The 19790-nt window shown below is 42.0% G+C and overlaps 1 protein-coding gene across 3 annotated transcripts in view; it reads left to right on the plus strand.

Moving 5' to 3' along the window:
* Positions 1–19790, plus strand: part of znf395a (zinc finger protein 395a) — a 38964-nt gene that overhangs the window by 17187 nt on the left and 1987 nt on the right. For 2 of the 3 annotated variants that reach the window (XM_084337242.1, XM_084337243.1), the window contains exons 4-9: positions 5776–5891; positions 6119–6321; positions 6858–6961; positions 7653–7944; positions 10985–11077; positions 17505–17623. In XM_084337242.1, the coding sequence (XP_084193368.1) occupies positions 5776–5891; positions 6119–6321; positions 6858–6961; positions 7653–7944; positions 10985–11077; positions 17505–17623 (927 nt within the window). The remainder of the gene's footprint in view (positions 1–5775; positions 5892–6118; positions 6322–6857; positions 6962–7652; positions 7945–10984; positions 11078–17504; positions 17624–19790) is intronic. The other variant, XM_084337244.1, reaches the window with a different exon arrangement.

A 19790-nucleotide genomic window follows, 5' to 3' on the forward strand; every position in this document is an offset into this window, starting at 1 on the left:
CGTGGCAAGGCAGCAGGGCCAGATGACATTCCAGCAGAAGCTTTAAAGGCAGACGTTGAAACCTCAGCCACCATGCTACACCAGCTGATCAAAAGGATCTGGGAGAAAGAAGGAAATGTACCAACAGACTGGAAGGACGGGCTCATTGCTATTATACCCAAGAAAGGAGACCTTAAGAACTGCAACAACTATCGTGGGATTATGTTGCTCTCAACACCAGGCAAAGTTTTCAACCGCATTATCTTGGACAGACTGCGAAAAGGGGTCGATGATGAACTGAGAGAAAACCAAGCCGGTTTCAGGAACGGTAGATCGTGCACTGACCAAATTGCCACCCTCAGGATCATCATCGAGCAATCCATAGAATGGCACGCACCTGTCTATGTCAATTTCATAGATTTTGAAAAGGCATTCGATAGTGTAGACCGCGAGCTGCTTTGGAAACTCATGGCACACTATGGAATCCCTAAAAAATACATCAGCATAATCAAGAACATGTATCAGGACATGAAATGCCAAGTGTTACATAACGGATGTGCACAAGAACACTTCAAAGTGCTCACCGGCGTGAAACAGGGCTGCCTACTTTCCCCCTTCCTCTTCCTCCTATGCATCGACTGGATCATGAGGCAAACCACAACCAATAAAAAGACTGGCATCCAGTGGAGTCTAACGGAGCACCTCGAAGACCTGGGCCCTCATTTATCAACGTGACGTACGCACAGATATGTGCGTAATCCGTGCGTACGATCATTTCTAAGCAAAGTGTGGGAATTATCAATTTGAACTTGTGCTTGACTTTGTGCGTATATTTAAGCACAGGTCGGACCATGCGTAGTTGGCGCCCGGTGGTAGAATATTTGTACAACGCGGAAATAAGCACTGACTGCGCTCTGCGTAACTCAACTCGTTATTATTTTGCGCATATATTGCAGAAATACGGGAACGTTTTGATTATATTTAAAAGGCTTTGCCATTGTGAAACGTAATAAGTGGAACCCCGAAGCTGTAAGCAGAATACAAGTCATATGAACACCCACGATATAAACGCATTGCAACGAGAACAGACAGAGGTTATTTGTTGAGTGTATGTGTATACAAAACCCTTGCAATAAATGTGTCTTAAATGAATGAAAAGCATACATGCTCTGGACACAGAGCATATATCGTGTGGGTGATATCATGACTTGTATTCTGTGTCAAAGCCTAAATCAAAACGTCCCCGTATTTCTGCAATCTATGCGCAAAATAATAACGAGTTGAGTTCTAACAAAGAACGTATTACATGCTGGTAGGCTGATAGAGTAAACTATGATATGAATATGATATGATATAAAGGTATACTGGTCCGTCCACGAGGATATCGAGGACTCGAGTTGGGGGACCCTGATGTAAACAAGACAAAAGTCTTTCTCTGGTCTGCATCCCCTTAACAATTGTGTGTATTGAGCCGTACTGTATTGTACCCATTCTGCAATCTGTTAAATAAAGTTTTCATTCATTCATTCATTCATTCAGCCATTAAATGCAATTTGAGAATATAGGCTAAAGCGACGGCCTATAGCCTATACATATTATTTAATGTTTTCATAAGCGTAAAGATACAACAGCTAGATTAATGATCAAGTTAGTTTACTGTATGCAGGCTTCGCAGGGCTGTGTGTTATTATATGCGCAAGTTACTGTTGCATAATGTAGGCTATGGGCTGGCTGCTATTATATGTACTTCATATAGGCTGCCTAATACCAACAACAAAATAGATTGTATCATATGCCTCTACACACATTATATTATACACATCATATTATATCTTGGTTCGGCAGCGCCTCTGTGAACAATCTCTCAGAGTTTGCTCCATCAGTAATCAGTAATGTGAACGGGATTCCACTTGGTCAATGTACAGATAATCTGCGATGCGCATTTTGGCTGATAATGTGCCGGTGGCCGGAGTCTCATTCATATTCACTTAAATGCAGATCATAGTTATCCACTGAAGCCATATGACTCTGACCAGAACGGGCTCATGACGAGCGCACATAATAGGCATTAGAGCGCAGAGTTGTCTGTGAACTTGGCAACTTCATTGGATTTATTTATTCTCTAAAAATATCTATAATCATACGATTAAATATTGTGTAAAATAAAACGCTAAATACTATTATTCTGTGTGTCATGTTTCCAAATAAGATTGTTCACAACAGGAAATGCTGTATACGTTCAATTTGTTGGTTGGACCTCGGTGATCAATCTCGCTCTCAGTGAAGTCTCTCAGAGTTTGCTCGGGTTAGTCCACTTTTCCACATTTCATGGGGGTGTTCCATTACCGTATATGGTTAATCGGGGCGGTTCTGGTATGCAAATACTTAAAACAGTGCACAAGCTCAAACGTAGGATCAAAGTCATATTTATCAAGACAGGTGTGCGTAGGACCTGTGTACGCACGTGTGATAAGTCCCGTTTTTTTTGTGCGTGCACACATTCTAAATTCTGTGCTTACGTATGAAAATAGAATACTTTCTGAGAAAAATTTATAAATGAGGGCCCTGGACTTTGCGGATGACATCGCACTACTCTCACACAACCATCAACAGATGCAAGACAAAACCCAGCTGCTAGAAACAACTGCAGCTGGACTTGGACTCAAAATAAATGGACAAAAAACTCAAGTAATCAGAGTCAATAATAAAAGCACAAACCCCATAACCATCGGGGCCAGACACTGGAAGAGGATGACAAATTCACATACTTGGGTAGTGTTATAGCTATTGATGGCGGGACTGAGGAAGACGTAAGGGCAAGAATAGGAAAAGCAAGAGCAACATTCAACATGTTAAACAAGATATGGAAAACCCGAAACATCAAACTCAACACCAAGCTCAAAATCTTCAACTCCAATGTCAAATCCATTCTGCTATATGGCTCTGAAACCTGGAAAACCACCACTAACATCAACAATAAACTGCAGACCTTCATCAACCATTGTCTGAGACGTATCCTCAGGATCTTCTGGCCAAACACAATCACCAACATCAAGCTGTGGGAATGCACCAAGCAAGAACCAGTGGAGGTCCAGCTGACCAGGAGAAAATGGAGCTGGATTGGGCACACACTTCGAAGACACAAAACCGCAATAACCAAACAGGCATTAACCTGGAACCCACAAGGCAAGCGAGGCAGAAGAAGACCCAAAAACACCTGGAGAAGAGACACTGAGCAGGAACTCAAGACAAGGGGACTGACGTGGAAACAGCTGGAGAGGATGGCGCAAGACAGACGGGGGTGGAAACTTTTCATCAATGGCCTATGTTCCGAAAGGAATAAAAAGGCCTAAGTGTAAGTGTAAGATTAGGGACAAACGCAATTGGCACAAGTATAAGTCATGGATTAGTCACTCACTTTTAACATCCGACTTAGCTCACCTCGTTAGTCTGCTGGCTGTGGATCCTATGGTCACAAGTTCAAATCACTCTTGGTTCAAGTATTTTTTTTTAACGTTTTAATTAATTTATCCACTCTGGTTGGATGGTGTGTATGTATATGTATGTATTGTGCTGTATAATGACAATACATTTGAATTGAATCTCATTTTGAAATCGCTATCTGTTGAGTGGATCACCATGGTGCAATGCAATCACCTCCGAAGTTGTCTGCCACTGTCGTGTCCATAGGCAGCGTAGCGATTTCAAAATGAGATTCGATTCAAATGTATTGTCATTATACAGCACAATACATACATATACATACACACCATCCAACCAGAGTGGATAAATTAATTAAAACGTTAAAAAAAAATTGTTGAACCAAGAGTGATTTGAACTTGTGACCATAGGATCCACAGCCAGCAGACTAACGAGGTGAGCTAAGTCAGATGTTAAAACTGAGTGACTAATCCATGATTTACACTTGTGCCAATTGCGTTTGTCCCTAATCTTTAGTATTGGCATTAATAAATCAGATGTCATGCTAATATGTCATGTTCTACAGTAGGACTTACTACTGTGATACCCATTAAAACAGTAATTCGAATAATAGAAGCCTACTTTGCTGGAATGATTCATTTCAAAGTGTGTGTGTGCGCTCGTGCGTTGAGGCTCGCTCTCCACGCATTATTTCTACGCCCGCCTGGCGTCATACCGGGGGGGCAGAACTAGCGTACGTCAGTGGCCAATCAGATCGCAGAAGGCGAACACGGAACTGGAAATGTATTGGGGAAAGAATAGACGCGGCCCAGATAGACAGAGTGATGGTGAGGCGGAAACAGGAAGAGACCCATATAAGGTTGTGGAGACCTCCTGACAGACAGGGGAGAGAAAGGCCCTGGCCTATCTCTTCTCTCTAGCGCCAGCTTTCCATTGCTTATTTTCACGACATTTCACGATCTTTGCAGATCTATTATATATTCTATATTATAGCTATGGAGAAAATAGTCAGACTCATTTGACAGACACTATTTGTAGTCCAATATGTAAAAAATTGTTAATTTATTCGTGTATACATTCACGTGTTATCCCGTGGTGAATATTGTATAGTTTCAGAGTGATCTGGGCTAATTCCTGGAAGCTGAGTTATGGAGCGCTATGTACATTTTGCGAAAGTGGTTCGCGTTGCTCGCCTGAACACGATACTATTTCCAAATCAAAGGTATATAATAGGTATTATGTTTCATCATGAAGGCATCAAAGGGGGGGGGTCGTTTTGTGATGCTCTGATCGTCAGTGACGGCATACGTTTTGAATACTACATACGTTGATCGATGTGAAATCATTGTAGGATCAAAGTAGGATTGATGTCATATAGTCCTTACCTTTGCTAGGAGGTATCCCAAAATGAATATTCCAATTGTCTGATCGCGATTTCCAGTGTTGATGTCCATCGGGTCCCTGACATGAAATGGAACAAAATATGCATCAAGTGTGCTGGACGCGTTCCAAGTTGCTCGAATGAAGCGTTTCACTTGCCCGGGTCCAAATTCTCCGCCCGAAACATATAAAATGTAACACACAGTGTGAAATAAGGTTTCAAAGGGTAGGCAATACTGCCACTTAGCAGGATTCGGCCGGCATTGCACTCTCGACTCTCGAGGTCTCAGAATGAGTTCCAATGATAACACAGAGGTCCGTGAGAGTGTATAGAATATTAAAATGGAAAAAAAGAAAAAACGATTATTACTGTTATTATTATAATATTACGTGTTTGGCGCTCGACGGTTGGTGAGCAGTATGAGTTAAGCAAAAAAACATTGGGGAGCGATTGATGATTTATATAGTGTATATTTGACTATGAATAAATGAGTGTATATTTAACTCTATAAGTAGTATAGTACAATACATTGTAAACTTTGGACTCAAATACCCATTTAATATATACTGAAATATACACTGTGATTTAATTAAATTACGTGATGACCTTCCCAATAGGGGACAAAAACACTTCTCATTTTGTAAAAAAGCTTTCAGGTTAGTTGGTTAGGGTTAGTTTTAGGGAGGCACAATTTATCGGCAACCATATCGGTATCGTATGATATCTGTGATTTTCTTTTCCGGCATTGATTCGATGAGCAAAACTGGGCAGATATATGGGCAAAATATGATTGTGATTTCTTGTTGGACCTGACGTGGTTTTGTCTCAGAACAAATTGTGTACAGTACGTCCCAAAAGTAAAAGTGTAACTTTCCGCATGTTGTCACCAACTCTCTAGAAATGTCCTCTTTTACACCATCTTCCTTTCTCTCTCTCTCTCTCTCTATCGCCATCTCTCTCCCACCCCCCCACAGCCAGAGGAGTGTGGAGCCAGTAGACATGGATGAGATGATGGCGGCCATGGTGCTAACTAGTCTGTCCTGTAGCCCCTTGGTGCAGAGCCCCCTGCTGAGAGACACAGTGACAACAGGTGAGAGAGAGAGAGAGAGAGAGAGAGAGAGAGAGAGAGAGAGAGAGAGAGAGAGAGAGGGGGGGGGGGGGAAGAAATAGACACTGAGTGAGTGAGTGAGTGAGTGAGTGAGTGAGTGAGTGAGTGAGTGAGTGAGTGAGTGAGTCATTAAGTCAGTAAGTGTGTGTGGGGGAAAAGTCATTGTGGATTTAACAAATTGCAAATTGTCTGTGTGTGCAATGCATCAGTCCCTGGTATGGAGTGTGGTGGCGGGGAGATCTCGGACAGCGGCAGTAGCGGGTACTGGAGTGTCGGCTGTGGCCATGGAAGCCCCGCCCGCTCTCCACCAATCACAGAGTCGGACAGCGGCATGGCCATGCCCTCCAACGAGGGATTGGACATGGAGCTGGAGCAGGTGTTGTTCGACGAACCAGCACCAAGGAAACGCAGAGTGAGCAGAATCAGATGTTACCGTGTGTGTGTGTGTGTGTGTGTGTGTGTGTGTGTGTGTGTGTGTGTGTGTGTGTGTGTACTGTATTTCATACTTAATTCATACTTGTCTATGTTCACCAGACCGGGATCAAATTCAGTTTCATATATTTTTAATAATTTGCTGAAGATAAATGAAAAATGAAATATCTGAAATGCCTGATAGCCAACTTGAGCGCTACGATGGTAATTCCATTCCTAAAAAAACCATGGACTTCATTGAATGATATATTCATGAGCAAATATTGTCCATCTGTGTGGAAATGTCCTCTTTTACACCATCTCTCTCTTTAATTTGTGTTAGGCTAATTGATTCCTGAGGATAGATGTGAGTGTTTCCCAACGCAATGCCCTTTATCTGCTGGTGCTTACAGCCTCTGTGCCCCCCCTTTCTCTCTTTATTTATCTCTATCTCTCTATCTCTATCTCTATCTCTATCTCTATCTCTATCTCTATCTCTATCTCTATCTCTATCTCTATCTCTATCTCCATCACCAGAACTCAGTGAAGGTGGCCTACAGATGTTTGTGGCCCAGCTGTGGCAAGGTGTTGACATCAATGGTGGGGATTAAGCGCCACATCCGCACACTGCACTTATTAAGGTTAGTGAAATATGTATAATACAGTGTATATATATGTCCATGGAGCTGTACTTCATCAGCAGATGTCAGCTACTCAAACAGGAGAAGAGTTGCCTGGAGAACTAGATCTCTCTCCAGTACAGCTACCCTGGAGGATGTTTTAAGCTGCCATTTGACCCAATGTGTGCTGTACACGCTCCAAATTGGAGCATAGTAGTGATTGATTGGTTTTTGCAGATACTTCACTCAAACTCTCATTGTGAGGCGGAACACCCACAACACGGAGAACGTTTATCCGACTGTAGTGTTAAAAAATGGTTGCGCCGCTTGATGTGCAGTATCAGCTGGTTACGTTAAAGAAACACACTGGATACCTTCTGTTGGCTACATAGAAAAAATGAACAGTGGCTCAGGAGGTAGTGGTCATCTGGTAATCGGAAGGTTCCTGATTCGATTCCCGCTCCTCCCGGCAGCGTGTCAAAGTGTCCTTGAGCAAGACACTTGACCCCTAACTGCTCCCGATGAGCAGGTTGACACCTTGCATGGTTGCCTCTGCCGTCGGTGTGTGAATGTGTGAGTGAATGGGTAAATGTGAGACATACGGTTTAAAGCGCTTTGGATAAAAGCACTATATAAACGCAGTCCATTTATCATTTACCATAACTGATTTATTCATCCCCTCTTTCCTTTCCTCTCTTCCTCCATCCCGCAGCCAAAATGGAGAGCACGAGCGTTGCTCTCGCAGCGAGGAGGATTTCTACTACACCGAGATCCACCAACGGGACCACCAGCCTCTCACCCCCCCCCCGCCGACACCCCTCAGCTTCAGCCCTATCTTCGCCCCCTGGTCCTCCTCCCCTCCCCCCAGCCCTCCTGCCTTTGGGTCTCCTGGCGTGGGACCCGGGGCCCCTGCAGACGACACCCCCCAGGCCAGCCTTCTGAGCCAGTCGGCCCCCTCCACGTCAGACGGCCTCTGGCAGGTGCAGGTGGAGCATTCCTACCAGGTGGGCAGCATCACAGAAGACTACTTTCATTTCACTCGACACATTCTGCTTCCTTCTGTCCCTCTCCTTAGTCTGAATCTAATCTAATCTAACGCTGACTTGAAATGTCTTTCCATTCTCAAATATACTAAGGACTTACCGTATGTGACAATTAACTAACTTAACTAAGATAAGATAAGATAAGTTAAGATAAGACGAGTCAAATCAAATAAAATCAAATGTATTTGTAAGGCCCGACAACACACGTTAATGTCCCCATGGGCCGTACAGGTCTTCTTTAAACAAGTCAAGAAGAAACATAACAATAAGTCAAGAACAGAACAAGAACACCATAAGGTCCAACACATTTAAAATAAATGCAAATAAATGAAAGAATGCAAGCACTCCCAGACATACCCCACACGAAGGTAAGGAAAAACTCACTAAAACCTAACAATAGGGAAAAATGCTCCACAGGCAGTGTGGAGGAGAGAAACCTTAGAAGGGCCATTCAAGGGGGGATCTCCCTTCTTAGATGTTGGTGATAGTAGTGTTGCAGACGGACAGTTGGTAAGCATGCACTCATGTGTGTAGTGGAACAGTGTAGTGGAGTGCATGCAATAGCAACTGAACATTTTGAAAGATTAACCCATTCTCTGCCGGGCTGATATCCATCCTAAACCATCCTCTGCCAGCGCTATTTGTCTATGGAGATGTTCACCTTCTTTGCAGGGCTATAACTTTTTAAATTGTATTGCTAAATTGACATTACTATGGCCCATTCAACATCAATTATCTGTCGTTCAGGATGTAGGAACGTTTTACTTTTTCATTCACACATTCATACTAAAATACCGTCTAGAGTATAAATATGTTTTTATCGTTTTCTGCAGTATTTCATAGAACGTGAGATATAGGCATAAATGCATATATTAGATGATCAAATGCAGTTTGATACCGATCAACGTTATATAAAAAATTCCAACTGTACATGGTCCTAAACGTCATGACTGGTCATCTGCGGGTGAACGGAGGGGGGGGGGGGGGGGGTCGTTTATAATTCAATGACCGACGTTAAATGATTTATGTAGTATGGGTGATATATTGATCGGAGCAGTTTGTATCGAAAATGGTAAAGAAAAACGCTGAAACTCACCCCAGTCTCCTCGTACCGTTGGGCGATGAGAGTGGAGCAAACAGATCCCAATTATGGGATGTTGATCGATGCGATCCATTTCCGGTTTGTATATTACTAATACACGTCCAAATCATGTTGATTATTGAGTTATGGCATAGATCTATATCGACGGCGTCTGTATTGAGCCCCGGGACGATAAGCGAGTGGCCGGACGAAAATAGGGGACGGACCACTTCCGGTTTGGGCAACTTCCGGTTTGGCAACTCGCTGATCGGCCACCAGATGGCGGTATTGAAGCGTTGCAGAGTTGTGATGGATCAGACAGCATCACCCAAGACTCTCTGAATACCATGACGAAAATATGAAATATTGATCTCAAAAACGCCTTACGGAGTTATTGGCAGACAACGCATGGTGGAGAAACCCGCCTTAACACGTGAATGGCGGAGAATGGGTTAAAGATAGAGCTGAATATATTATATATATTGGGGAAATTTGAGCGTCATAGCAGCATGGGGGAGGGGGGAAGGGAGTTACAGGTATGGGCAGGGTAATAGTACATAAATATAGGCAATAAAAATATAATAAAGATAAAAATAAACAGCGTAAAAAATATAATTAACTCTGAATATAAGAAAGTAAACAGTGTAATCAAAGGTGCAGATGAAAGGTGTCCTATCAGTTATGGTATACGTTACAATAAATATGGGCAATAAGAATTAGAATCTGAATATATACTATGAGTAAGTAAGGTAAACAGTATCCACAGGTGCAGTGTACACAAGGTACTCTAACTGGCATGATATATGGCATACATTATACGTTGTAGTCTGTGCAGGTTGAGTGGTAAGAGTCAGACACACTTAGTGATCAGTCATTCCTAGACATTCCTATTTTGAGGCTGTAAAATATTTGTTGTTTACATACAAAGTGCAATACTATGCAGTAGGGATGTCCCGATCGCATTTTTTTGCTCCCGATCATGTGATCTGCCGATACCGATCTTTCCCGATCCGATCTTTCACATTAGTAACCGAATGTGCTTCATACGAGAAATATTCAAAGTTTCAATCTGTTTGCACATTAGTATACATTCACAGTGTTTGACTTACATAATGATTTGCTCCATTTTGGTCTGAAACGCAGACGATAATCCTCACAAAGCGAATGTTGATGTTATCCAGGTGAACGTTCATTCAAGCGAGACATTGCAATCAATACAGCTGTTTGGCAAAGCACCAGCCGCCTCCCCCATTCCTTTGCTCGCTCTCGTTGTTGTTTGTGGTTGTTTCTCAGGTGGCGTATTAGATTGGTTGTGTTGAACGCAGCTCTGTTCTTTCCTCCACGCGGAACGTCCGCCTTGCAAACATTGCGACTGGCTTCGGTTTCAATTTTAAAATGCTTCCAAACTTCTGACATTTTGTCTAGCTGCTCCGAGTCATCAGGTGGACATAACCTGCCGGTGTTGCGGGGGCGACGCGTTGTGAGCTTGTAGGTCTGCTATTTTCGGCATACGTCACTGTCGTGCGACGGTGTAAATCAAAGGAAATGCGTTTGTTTTGGCAAATTCTTCTGCTCTGTGCGATGTAATTAACCAAAACGAAGGCCTCAGTATGAGTTTAAGACGTGAACATGTCATGTCATGTTTGTTGAATAAAATGTAATTAAAAAAAATATATATTACTCCCGATTTTTTCTCCCGATCTTCTGAGAATCATGTGATCGGCCCCCGGAATGATCGGGACATCCCTACTATGCAGGGCTCTTTTGCCTAGAGGTCGCTGTTCGATGGCATTACAGATTCTACTTTTAAGATATCCATCTTTAAGAAAAAACATCATGCTCGCTCATTGATGGTGTGTGTATTGATGGTGTGTGTATTGATGGTGTGTGTATTGATGGTGTGTATATTGGCTCCTACAGGCCCTGGCTCCAGTCCCCGTTGTGTCTCCAGTAGCGTCCACATCCACAGCCTGCCAGTGGATCTTACCCACCCCTGCACCACACAGCAGACAGGTACAGTACACTTAAAGCTGTGTTCAGATCAGCTATCTCTGTTATATCTGGTGCATCTGGATACATCAGTGTGCATGCTAGAGACCATATACATGTACTATTACATGTGACTATTGCTTAGATATTGTTTCAGAACAATCGATAGCGTGCTGTTGTTTCAGAACCATGGACAGCACTGTTGTGCGTGCGTGTTGCTTATTAACAGCGGAACAGTGCAAAAATGCTTCCGCTTTCGTCACCGCACGCCACTATGGTAATGCACCTTTCTTTTCACCCCGCTTAGACAAATGCATATGGCATTTCCGCGTACATTGCAACGAATCACTTGGAACCTCGGCTGTCTTTAACTATGAGTGAACACAACGCAACATTGTAACGTTAGCGAACCTCGGCTGTCTTTAACTATGAGTGAACACAACGCAACATTGTAACGTTAGCGAACCTCGGCTGTCTTTAACTATGAGTGAACACTAGGGCTGCAACTAATGACTAATTTGGTAGTCGACTAATCTGCAGATTATTTTTTCGATTAGTCGACTAATCGAAAACCAATGTAAACAACAACAACATTTTTTTTTTTTTTTTTTTTTTTATTACCTATCTTTGTGAAAGTGGCTTCTCAGCTCTGGTCCAGCTGAAGACAGAGCAGAGGAACATATTGGACATTGAGCATGACCTCAGAGTTGCTTGTCTACCATCACCCCAGACTATGAGACTCTTGTCAGGACCAAACAACAACATCATAACATGATGATCCCATAGCAAATTAAAATAATGACTCATGAAACATTTGAATTTGGATCTTTAAGCCACTTTAAATGAAAATGTATTTGAAGAACAATACACTCATAACAAGATAAATAAATTAAATAATACAAATTAAAGTGGAAGTGTACTTTAAATAACTTTTGTTTGCTGTGTGTGAGAGGAGTCCGTGTGTGTGTGTATGTGTGTGTGTCTTACTCTGATCGCTGTGTGAGTGAGAGGAGTGTGTGTACTGTGTAATTTGTGTGTGTGTCTTACTCTGATCGCTGTGTGAGTGAGAGGTGTGTACTGTGTAATTTGTGTATGTGTGTGTGTCTTACTCTGATCGCTGTGTGTGAGTGAGAGGAGTGTGAATGTGTGTGTGTCTTACTCTGATCGCTGTGTGTGAGAGAGAGGAGTGTGAATGTGTGTGTGTCTTACTCTGATCGCTGTGTGTGAGTGAGAGGAGTGTGTATGTGTGTGTGTCTTACTCTGATCGCTGTGTGTGAGTGAGAGGAGTGTGTATGTGTGTGTCTTACTCTGATCGCTGTGTGTGAGTGAGAGGAGTGCGTGTGTAATGTATTGTGTGTCTAGTCTGATCATCATCTCCTGCAGGGGAACAATGTTTTCAATGTCCAAAATTTGCTATGGGATCATCATGTTATGATGTTGTCTGGAACCCTGAGAAGCCACTCTCACACAGATAGGTAGTGCACAAAAAAAAAAAAAAAAAAAAATTTAATGACTAATCGACGCAACAATTTCTCGTCGACGATTTTTTATAATCGACGTCGTCGATTATGTCGACTAATCGTTGCAGCCCTAGTGAACACAACGCAACATTGTAACGTTAACGTGTACTTTACTATGGAATATAGTATATTATCGCGACGCGTCGTCAGACTAAACAGTGTTGTGAACACAACACATTGTAACGTTAACGTGTACTTCGCGACGCATCGTCAGACTAAACAGTGTTGTGAACACAACACATTGTAACGTTAACGTGTACTTTACTATGGAATATAGTATATTATCGCGACGCGTCGTCAGACTAAACAGTGTTGTGAACACAACACATTGTAACGTTAACGTGTACTTCGCAACGCGTCGTCAGACTAAACAGTGTTGTGAACACAACACATTGTAACGTTAACGTGTACTTTACTATGGAATATAGTATATTATCGCGACGCGTCGTCAGACTAAACAGTGTTGTGAACACAACACATTGTAACGTTAACGTGTACTTCGCGACGCATCGTCAGACTAAACAGTGTTGTGAACACAACACATTGTAACGTTAACGTGTACTTCGCAACGCGTCGTCAGACTAAACAGTGTTGTGAACACAACACATTGTAACGTTAACGTGTACTTTACTATGGAATATGAAGAAACTACTCAACCTCGGCTGTCTTTAACTATGAATGAACACAACACTCTAACTCACCATGTTTAGATAATAAAGTACTCAACCTCTACTTGTCTACTGTCTGACTGAACACAACACTCTAACTAACTTACCATGTTTAGATAATGAAGTACTCAACCTCTACTGTATTTAACTATGAGTGAACACAACACTCTAACTTACCATCTTTAGATAATGAAGTACTCAACCTCTACTAGGGGTGGACGGTATAAACGGTATACGGTATAAACGGTATGAATTTGCTCTACGGTATGGATTTTGACTATACCGTATAACCGGTAGTGCAGCTCTAAAATAGCAATGACGTCATGTAACCACAGCGCGACTATTTCACTCGCATTTGCCCCTAAAAATAGATAGAATTAGTCATAGATAATAGATATGTGCGAACTAGAAAAAGTTATTTAGGAGGCTTCGCGCAGTGGGCGTGCCAGCCCCTCCCGCACGCATGTAAACACTAGTAGTCTAGTGGGACGGGACGTCTCCCTGAGCTAACGTTAGCTTAGCTACCGTTACAAAATGACCCAGTCAACTATTCACTTTTAGTTTAATACATGATGAGGCATTGTCTAACCGAACGGTATCTAGTCGGCCAGCTACCGATAGCTCCTGACATCAACAAACGCTCCATCAAGTCTAGTAGAGTAGACGTGTATGATAGCTCCGTTAGCCGTTAGCTCACGTTAACGCAAATTAGTTCACCGTTCAAAACGAAATGTCCCATTGAACTAAATAATTCACTGAGGCGTTGTATTAACGTTATATATCCGGCTAGCAGTAGCTACAGATAGCTCCTGATATCAATGTCTTATAACACTGATTCGATGCGTATTCGAGCTGAGGGCTTGCTAACGTTATAGTACCAATACAATAGGGTCCAGGTGCAGCGCTGGAGAATCCTGGCCGTAGCTCTGCTCGAGGCTACTAGAGTATAGGTCCAGGTGCAGCTCTGGAGAATCCTGGCCGTAGCTGGAGGCTACTAGAGTACACACAGACAGTGGAGCTTGTTGCGTGGTGGCGATGTCTCGCAGATAATACAAGTACAAGTCTAATTATATAATATATATATTTTATAAAAAAAAAAAAAATAAATTATATAAAATAAAAATTTTTTTTTATCAAAAACGATGATACCGTGATATATACCGTTACCGTCTATGCTTCAAATTATACCGTGATATAAATTTTAGACCATACCGTCCACCCCTAACCTCTACTGTATTTAACTATGAGTGAACACAACACTCTTAACTTACCATCTTTAGATATTAAAGTACTCAACCTCTACAGTCTTTAACTATGAGTGAACACAACACTCTAACTTACCATCTTTAGATAATGAAGTACTCAACCTCTACTGTATTTAACTATGAGTGAACACAACACTCTTAACTTACCATCTTTAGATATTAAAGTACTCAACCTCTACAGTCTTTCATGTTAGCTCAGTAGTGCTCAATCAATCAATCAATCAATCAATCAATCAATCAATCAATCAATCAATCAATCATGTACCTCGGCGCAGCTGAATAACAGTAGGAGTGATCGCCTGCTGCGTCCATCACGTGTACATGGTGATTAACCAAATTGAACCAAAGCGTGTTAATATGTGTCGAACCAAGCGGGGATCTCATGCGCATGCGCGCGCGAGCCCGGCGCGAGTACCTCACCTCGCGAGCACGCCGGTGCACGCACCAGGGCGAAGGAAAAGGAAAGGCGCATTACCGTAGTGGCGTGCGGTGACGAATGCGGAAGCATTTTTGCACTGTTCCGCTGTTAATAAGCAACACGCGTTGTGCGTAGGCCTCGGGTGCTCCTAGGATAGATGAAGCTTAAATTAATTACAGTCTTTTATGAATGGAATGCGGCGAAGAGAGAGAGAGAGAGAGAGAGAGAGAGAGAGAGAGAGAGAGAGAGAGAGAGAGAGAGAGAGAGAGAGAGGAGAGAGAGAGGAGAGAGAGAGGAGAGAGAGAGAGAGAGAGAGAGAGAGAGAGAGAGAGAGATGCTTTCTGCCAGTTTTATTTGGGACGGGAGGGATGGAGGTGCGTTGTGGGGGCGGACAGACAACGAGCAGTGGTTTTTGGTGACATATTTACAGCTCTCTTAATCCTGGATATTTACCAGGCAACCCCCCTGCTAATTTGATTTGCCAACACTGGCCAGCCTTTGTCACCCCCTCTCTTGAAACCTCTCTAGTAGAAAACACTGGTAGAACACTCCCCCTGCAGGCTGCGACATGTAACTGCAGCCTGTTTTCATCAGGGGTAAACAACAGGAGGACAATGGGCCAGGCTGCTGCAGAGACATCACACAAAGAGCCCTGTTTATATGTCCTGGGCCCCGTTCCATGTACCGGGATAACCGAGTTAGCCGGATAACTTTAGCTGGATAACTGTGTTAGCCTGACTTTCCGATTTCATGTACGTGGATTTCCCAAATCACCATGACAACATATCCAAAAGTTTGAGCCTGCTCGAAAGCAGAGTTCAAGTTCAAGTTAGCCTGAACTATCGCCACGCCCCCGCAAAGAAGTGACAGCCCGTTTCCTGAAACTATTCCCACAGTCTACGATCTGCATTATACCATTCTGAATTACGTTTTTGTGCTCCATTCTTCCAGAGGGGGCTTTTGAAATGTAAAATAGACCCAAAATGCTGATATTAAATTCACTTTGTCCTAAATAATGCACGTTATATATACCGTGGCGACGGTGGCGCTCGCTCGTGCGATGTACACATGATGTGGTTATTTTAATTGTAACTGGGATTAAGATGTCTGATGAGATGCGCTGTTTGACGGATTTGAGAAATTGAATGAGCCGTTGACGTCACATTAATGAATGAGGATAAAGAGATAAACTTCATTCAAAACAACGGATATTCTAAACACGGGTCTCTCGTTCATTAATGTATAAACAATGAATTTATCCCATCTGGCCCAGTGGCCCAGCGGTAGTGCTCATGCCTGCCAATTCAGCGACCGGGGTTCAAATCCCCGTGTTTCCAATATGATTTTTTTGAATATAATATTAATGATTATACGCCAAAGTAGCCTGGTTTTAAGTTAAAATATTATAAATCTACATGCATTGAGGATGTCATTCTTTATATAGCTCTCAACGTGCACCAAATTGAATTATTCCTATATTGCAAAAAGAAGGAAAAGACTAGGGCCTTGAACCCCGGTCGTCCGTGTGAAAGTCAAAAGAAGAACCCGTTACACCACAGAGAAGATAAGTAAAAGATTGACTATACATCAATCAATGGGTAAGAGAGCCGTATCGTAATTCTGTATAACAGTTAACTAATAATTTTCGCTAGCAAGATCTCATTTGATTATTCAATCCAGCAGGCAAGTTTAAAGAAATATAATCTGATTGATTGAGGTAATGAGGGACTTAGAATTAGCCTATAGATAACGCATTTAACTTGTCGGCGAGGCGATTGAGCCTATTGCAATCTGTCAATAAAGTCTTAAATCAATTAATCAATCAATGCCGTTGAGAATCAGGGTCTCTGCCATCGATACGTGCTGGCTTTCCACCTAAAACGGGAGCGCGCATCTAGCCTGACTTGAGCCTGACTCTCAAGTCTGGCTTGAGTTAACGAGACTGAATCCTCCTTTGTGAAACAGGAAAATCCCGGCTTTGAACATCGGGTTAACTGAAGCTGGATAATGGACATGTTGATCGACTTAGTTGAACCACGTACATGAAACAGGGCCCGGGTCATTGTTATGGAAAGGAATTCTTAGTCTATGAATAATCATAGGTCGTTATTGACCAATCAAATAAGCCATGTTATTTCCCCTCTGCATATGAATTGGAAAATGCAAACGAAAAATTGATCTAGTCTAAAGACTAAAAGACCAACACACATTTGTTTGTTTTTGTTGTTGTTGTTGTTGTTGTTGCTGCTTCCAAAGAAGTGCCTATAATTTTATAATAATAATTCATTAATTAACAACATGACGATAATCTTTGAAAATGGAATCAATGACAAAAAATGCCCTGATAGACCCTAGCAATGAATTTGTTGATGTATTGATTATGAAAATACAGCCCTATTCCACACCAATGTTTACTGTTAAATGTATCATGGTAGAAACATGGTTGTAAGATGGTATCTCATGGTAGTGCTTATTGATTTCGTTGTACCAGTATATTGTTCCATGGTATATTTCTGTATGGTGGTAATGTGGAGTGTAATGTGGTAATATCTGTCTCTCACTCTTTCCCTCCTCTCTCAGGTGGCTCCATTCCGTGTCCGCTCGGTCAGCGTGGGCGAGCAGTGGCTCCAGCAGCACAGTGCCCCCATCAGGCCACATCCCGTCAGTGTGTCCCCTCCACGCAGCCACTGGACTGCAAGGTAAGCACCTCCTGTCATTAAAATGATGTTCTATATTAAGCCTTTTCGAATGCAAACATGTTACGCTGCTAGGCGTCAACGGAATTCCTTATCTTCTCTTACTTCTACTCACAAACACTCTCACTCTTGCACACTCTCGTGCTCTCATGCTCTCTCTCTCTCTCTTGTCAAACAGATACAAAGCCTATATTTTACTGGCTAGTTTATTATAGAGGAGTAATACAAAAACAAATGTTTTCTTTCTTCATCATGTCCTGCTGAAGGCCAATCTGTTTTTATCACTGTTCTATAATTAACTAGCCAGGAAATAAAGTATGTTTTATCTGTTTGACAAGAAGAGTTGATTGGGCTGTTTTTTTCTTCATTTTGGTTCCAGTCATCCTCTCTCTCTCTCTCTCTGAACAAAACCTTCTATCTTTGGTCAAGTTCGCCTGAGTCATTTGCTGTTCTTGAATTCTACTATATTACTCAAGTGCTCTTAAACCAGTTACATTTAATAGGCATACTATTATTATAGGCATTTCACCTACCAGGTCTCCCTTGCAAAAGAGATCTTGTATCTCAATGGGACTTCCTGGGCCCTATTCCCCGTACCTGGTTCAACTAAGTCGATCAAAAGTCCCATTATCCAGATTCAATTAACTCTATGTTTGAATCCAGGCTTTCCCTGTTCCTCGAACGCTGATTCAGTCTTGTTAATTCGAACCAGACTTGATACTCAGGATAATTGTGCGTGGCCGCCTCACCTGAAAAGACAGCAAGTGTCGATCGCAGAAATCCTGATTTTATAACGGCATTTATTGATTGATTGATTAAAAACTTTATTAACAGATTGCAGAATGGGTACAATACAGTACAGCTCAATAGCCTCGCAGACAAGTTAAATGCATAATCTATAGGCTAATGTTAAGTCCCTCATTACTAGGGATGGGTACCGAATTCGGTACTTTTAAAGGTACTTACCGAAACACGTCGGTACTACCGAGTATCGATTCACGTGGGGGGGGGGGGGGATTTTTTTTTACACTTAATTATAAAAAAAAATTTACACTTTATTATTATTATTTTTTTTACCTTTTTTCTTTTCATGTCAACGTTCACACGCACAATATACGCTTACCTAGGATTTGACTTGATTCAACAACAAAGCAGTTGGGGCAATGGCAAGCCGAAAACGGTCGAAAGTGTAGTTATTTGAAGTTTGGATTTTTTTTCTCACGACTGAGGTAGGTAGATTACATTTTTAGAGACTAAAGTACCGAAAAAAGGTACCGTTGGGTACCGGTATCGATTCACAGGTACCGGTACCGTATCGGTTCAAATGTGAAAGGTACCCATCCCTACTCATTACCCCAATCAATCAGATTATATTTCTTTAAATGTGCCTGCTTAATGGAATGAATAATCTAATGAGATCTTGCTAGCGAAAATAATTTGTTCAACTTTCAGAATAAGTAGATACAAACAAGCCCAAAGAGTATCTAATTGATACGAATGAATAGATACTTATGAGGATATCTGTACTGTATGTGCTCGGCTTAGGTATCATGTACTTTATATATAAACACAGTTTTCAAGGCACGACCCCCGAAATAACGGTGTCAGAGAGGCTTGGAGGGAGGCTATTAACAGTTTCACTATTAATCAGGTTTTAATCTGTTTCGGACATCATCCATACATGCATTGAATTGATTAACCTTTGGTTTATACCAGTGACACCTCATGTTCATCATCAGATAACAGTGCTTGAACAGATAAATGCATTTTCTCAAATTCATTTGTCAAAACGTCAACGGCTCATTCAATTTCTCAAATCCGTCAAACAGCGCATCTCATCAGACATTTTTATCCCAGTTACAATATCACAATAACGTGTGAGTGACAGTGATACAATTCAACAATCCACAGATTCAGATTCCTCGTAATTCATATCCACAGTCCACGCATGAAGACGCTTCAATTTATGCTTGAATGAAACACAATCTGACGCTCCGTTAAGCAAATACATCAACAGCGGAGAATATTAAACTAATCAGAGCCAAATGCCCGATTAAACATTTTATAAATGGAAAATGTATGGTTGAAACATGCAAACGTTCAAACGCACACACACTAATAAGCATTGGAGGCTTTTAACCAGGGCCGGACTGGGTAAATCATTCAGGCC

Source organism: Notolepis coatsorum (genome assembly GCF_963971535.1).
Source record: "Notolepis coatsorum genome assembly, chromosome: 20".
NCBI lineage: Eukaryota > Metazoa > Chordata > Actinopteri > Aulopiformes > Paralepididae > Notolepis > Notolepis coatsorum.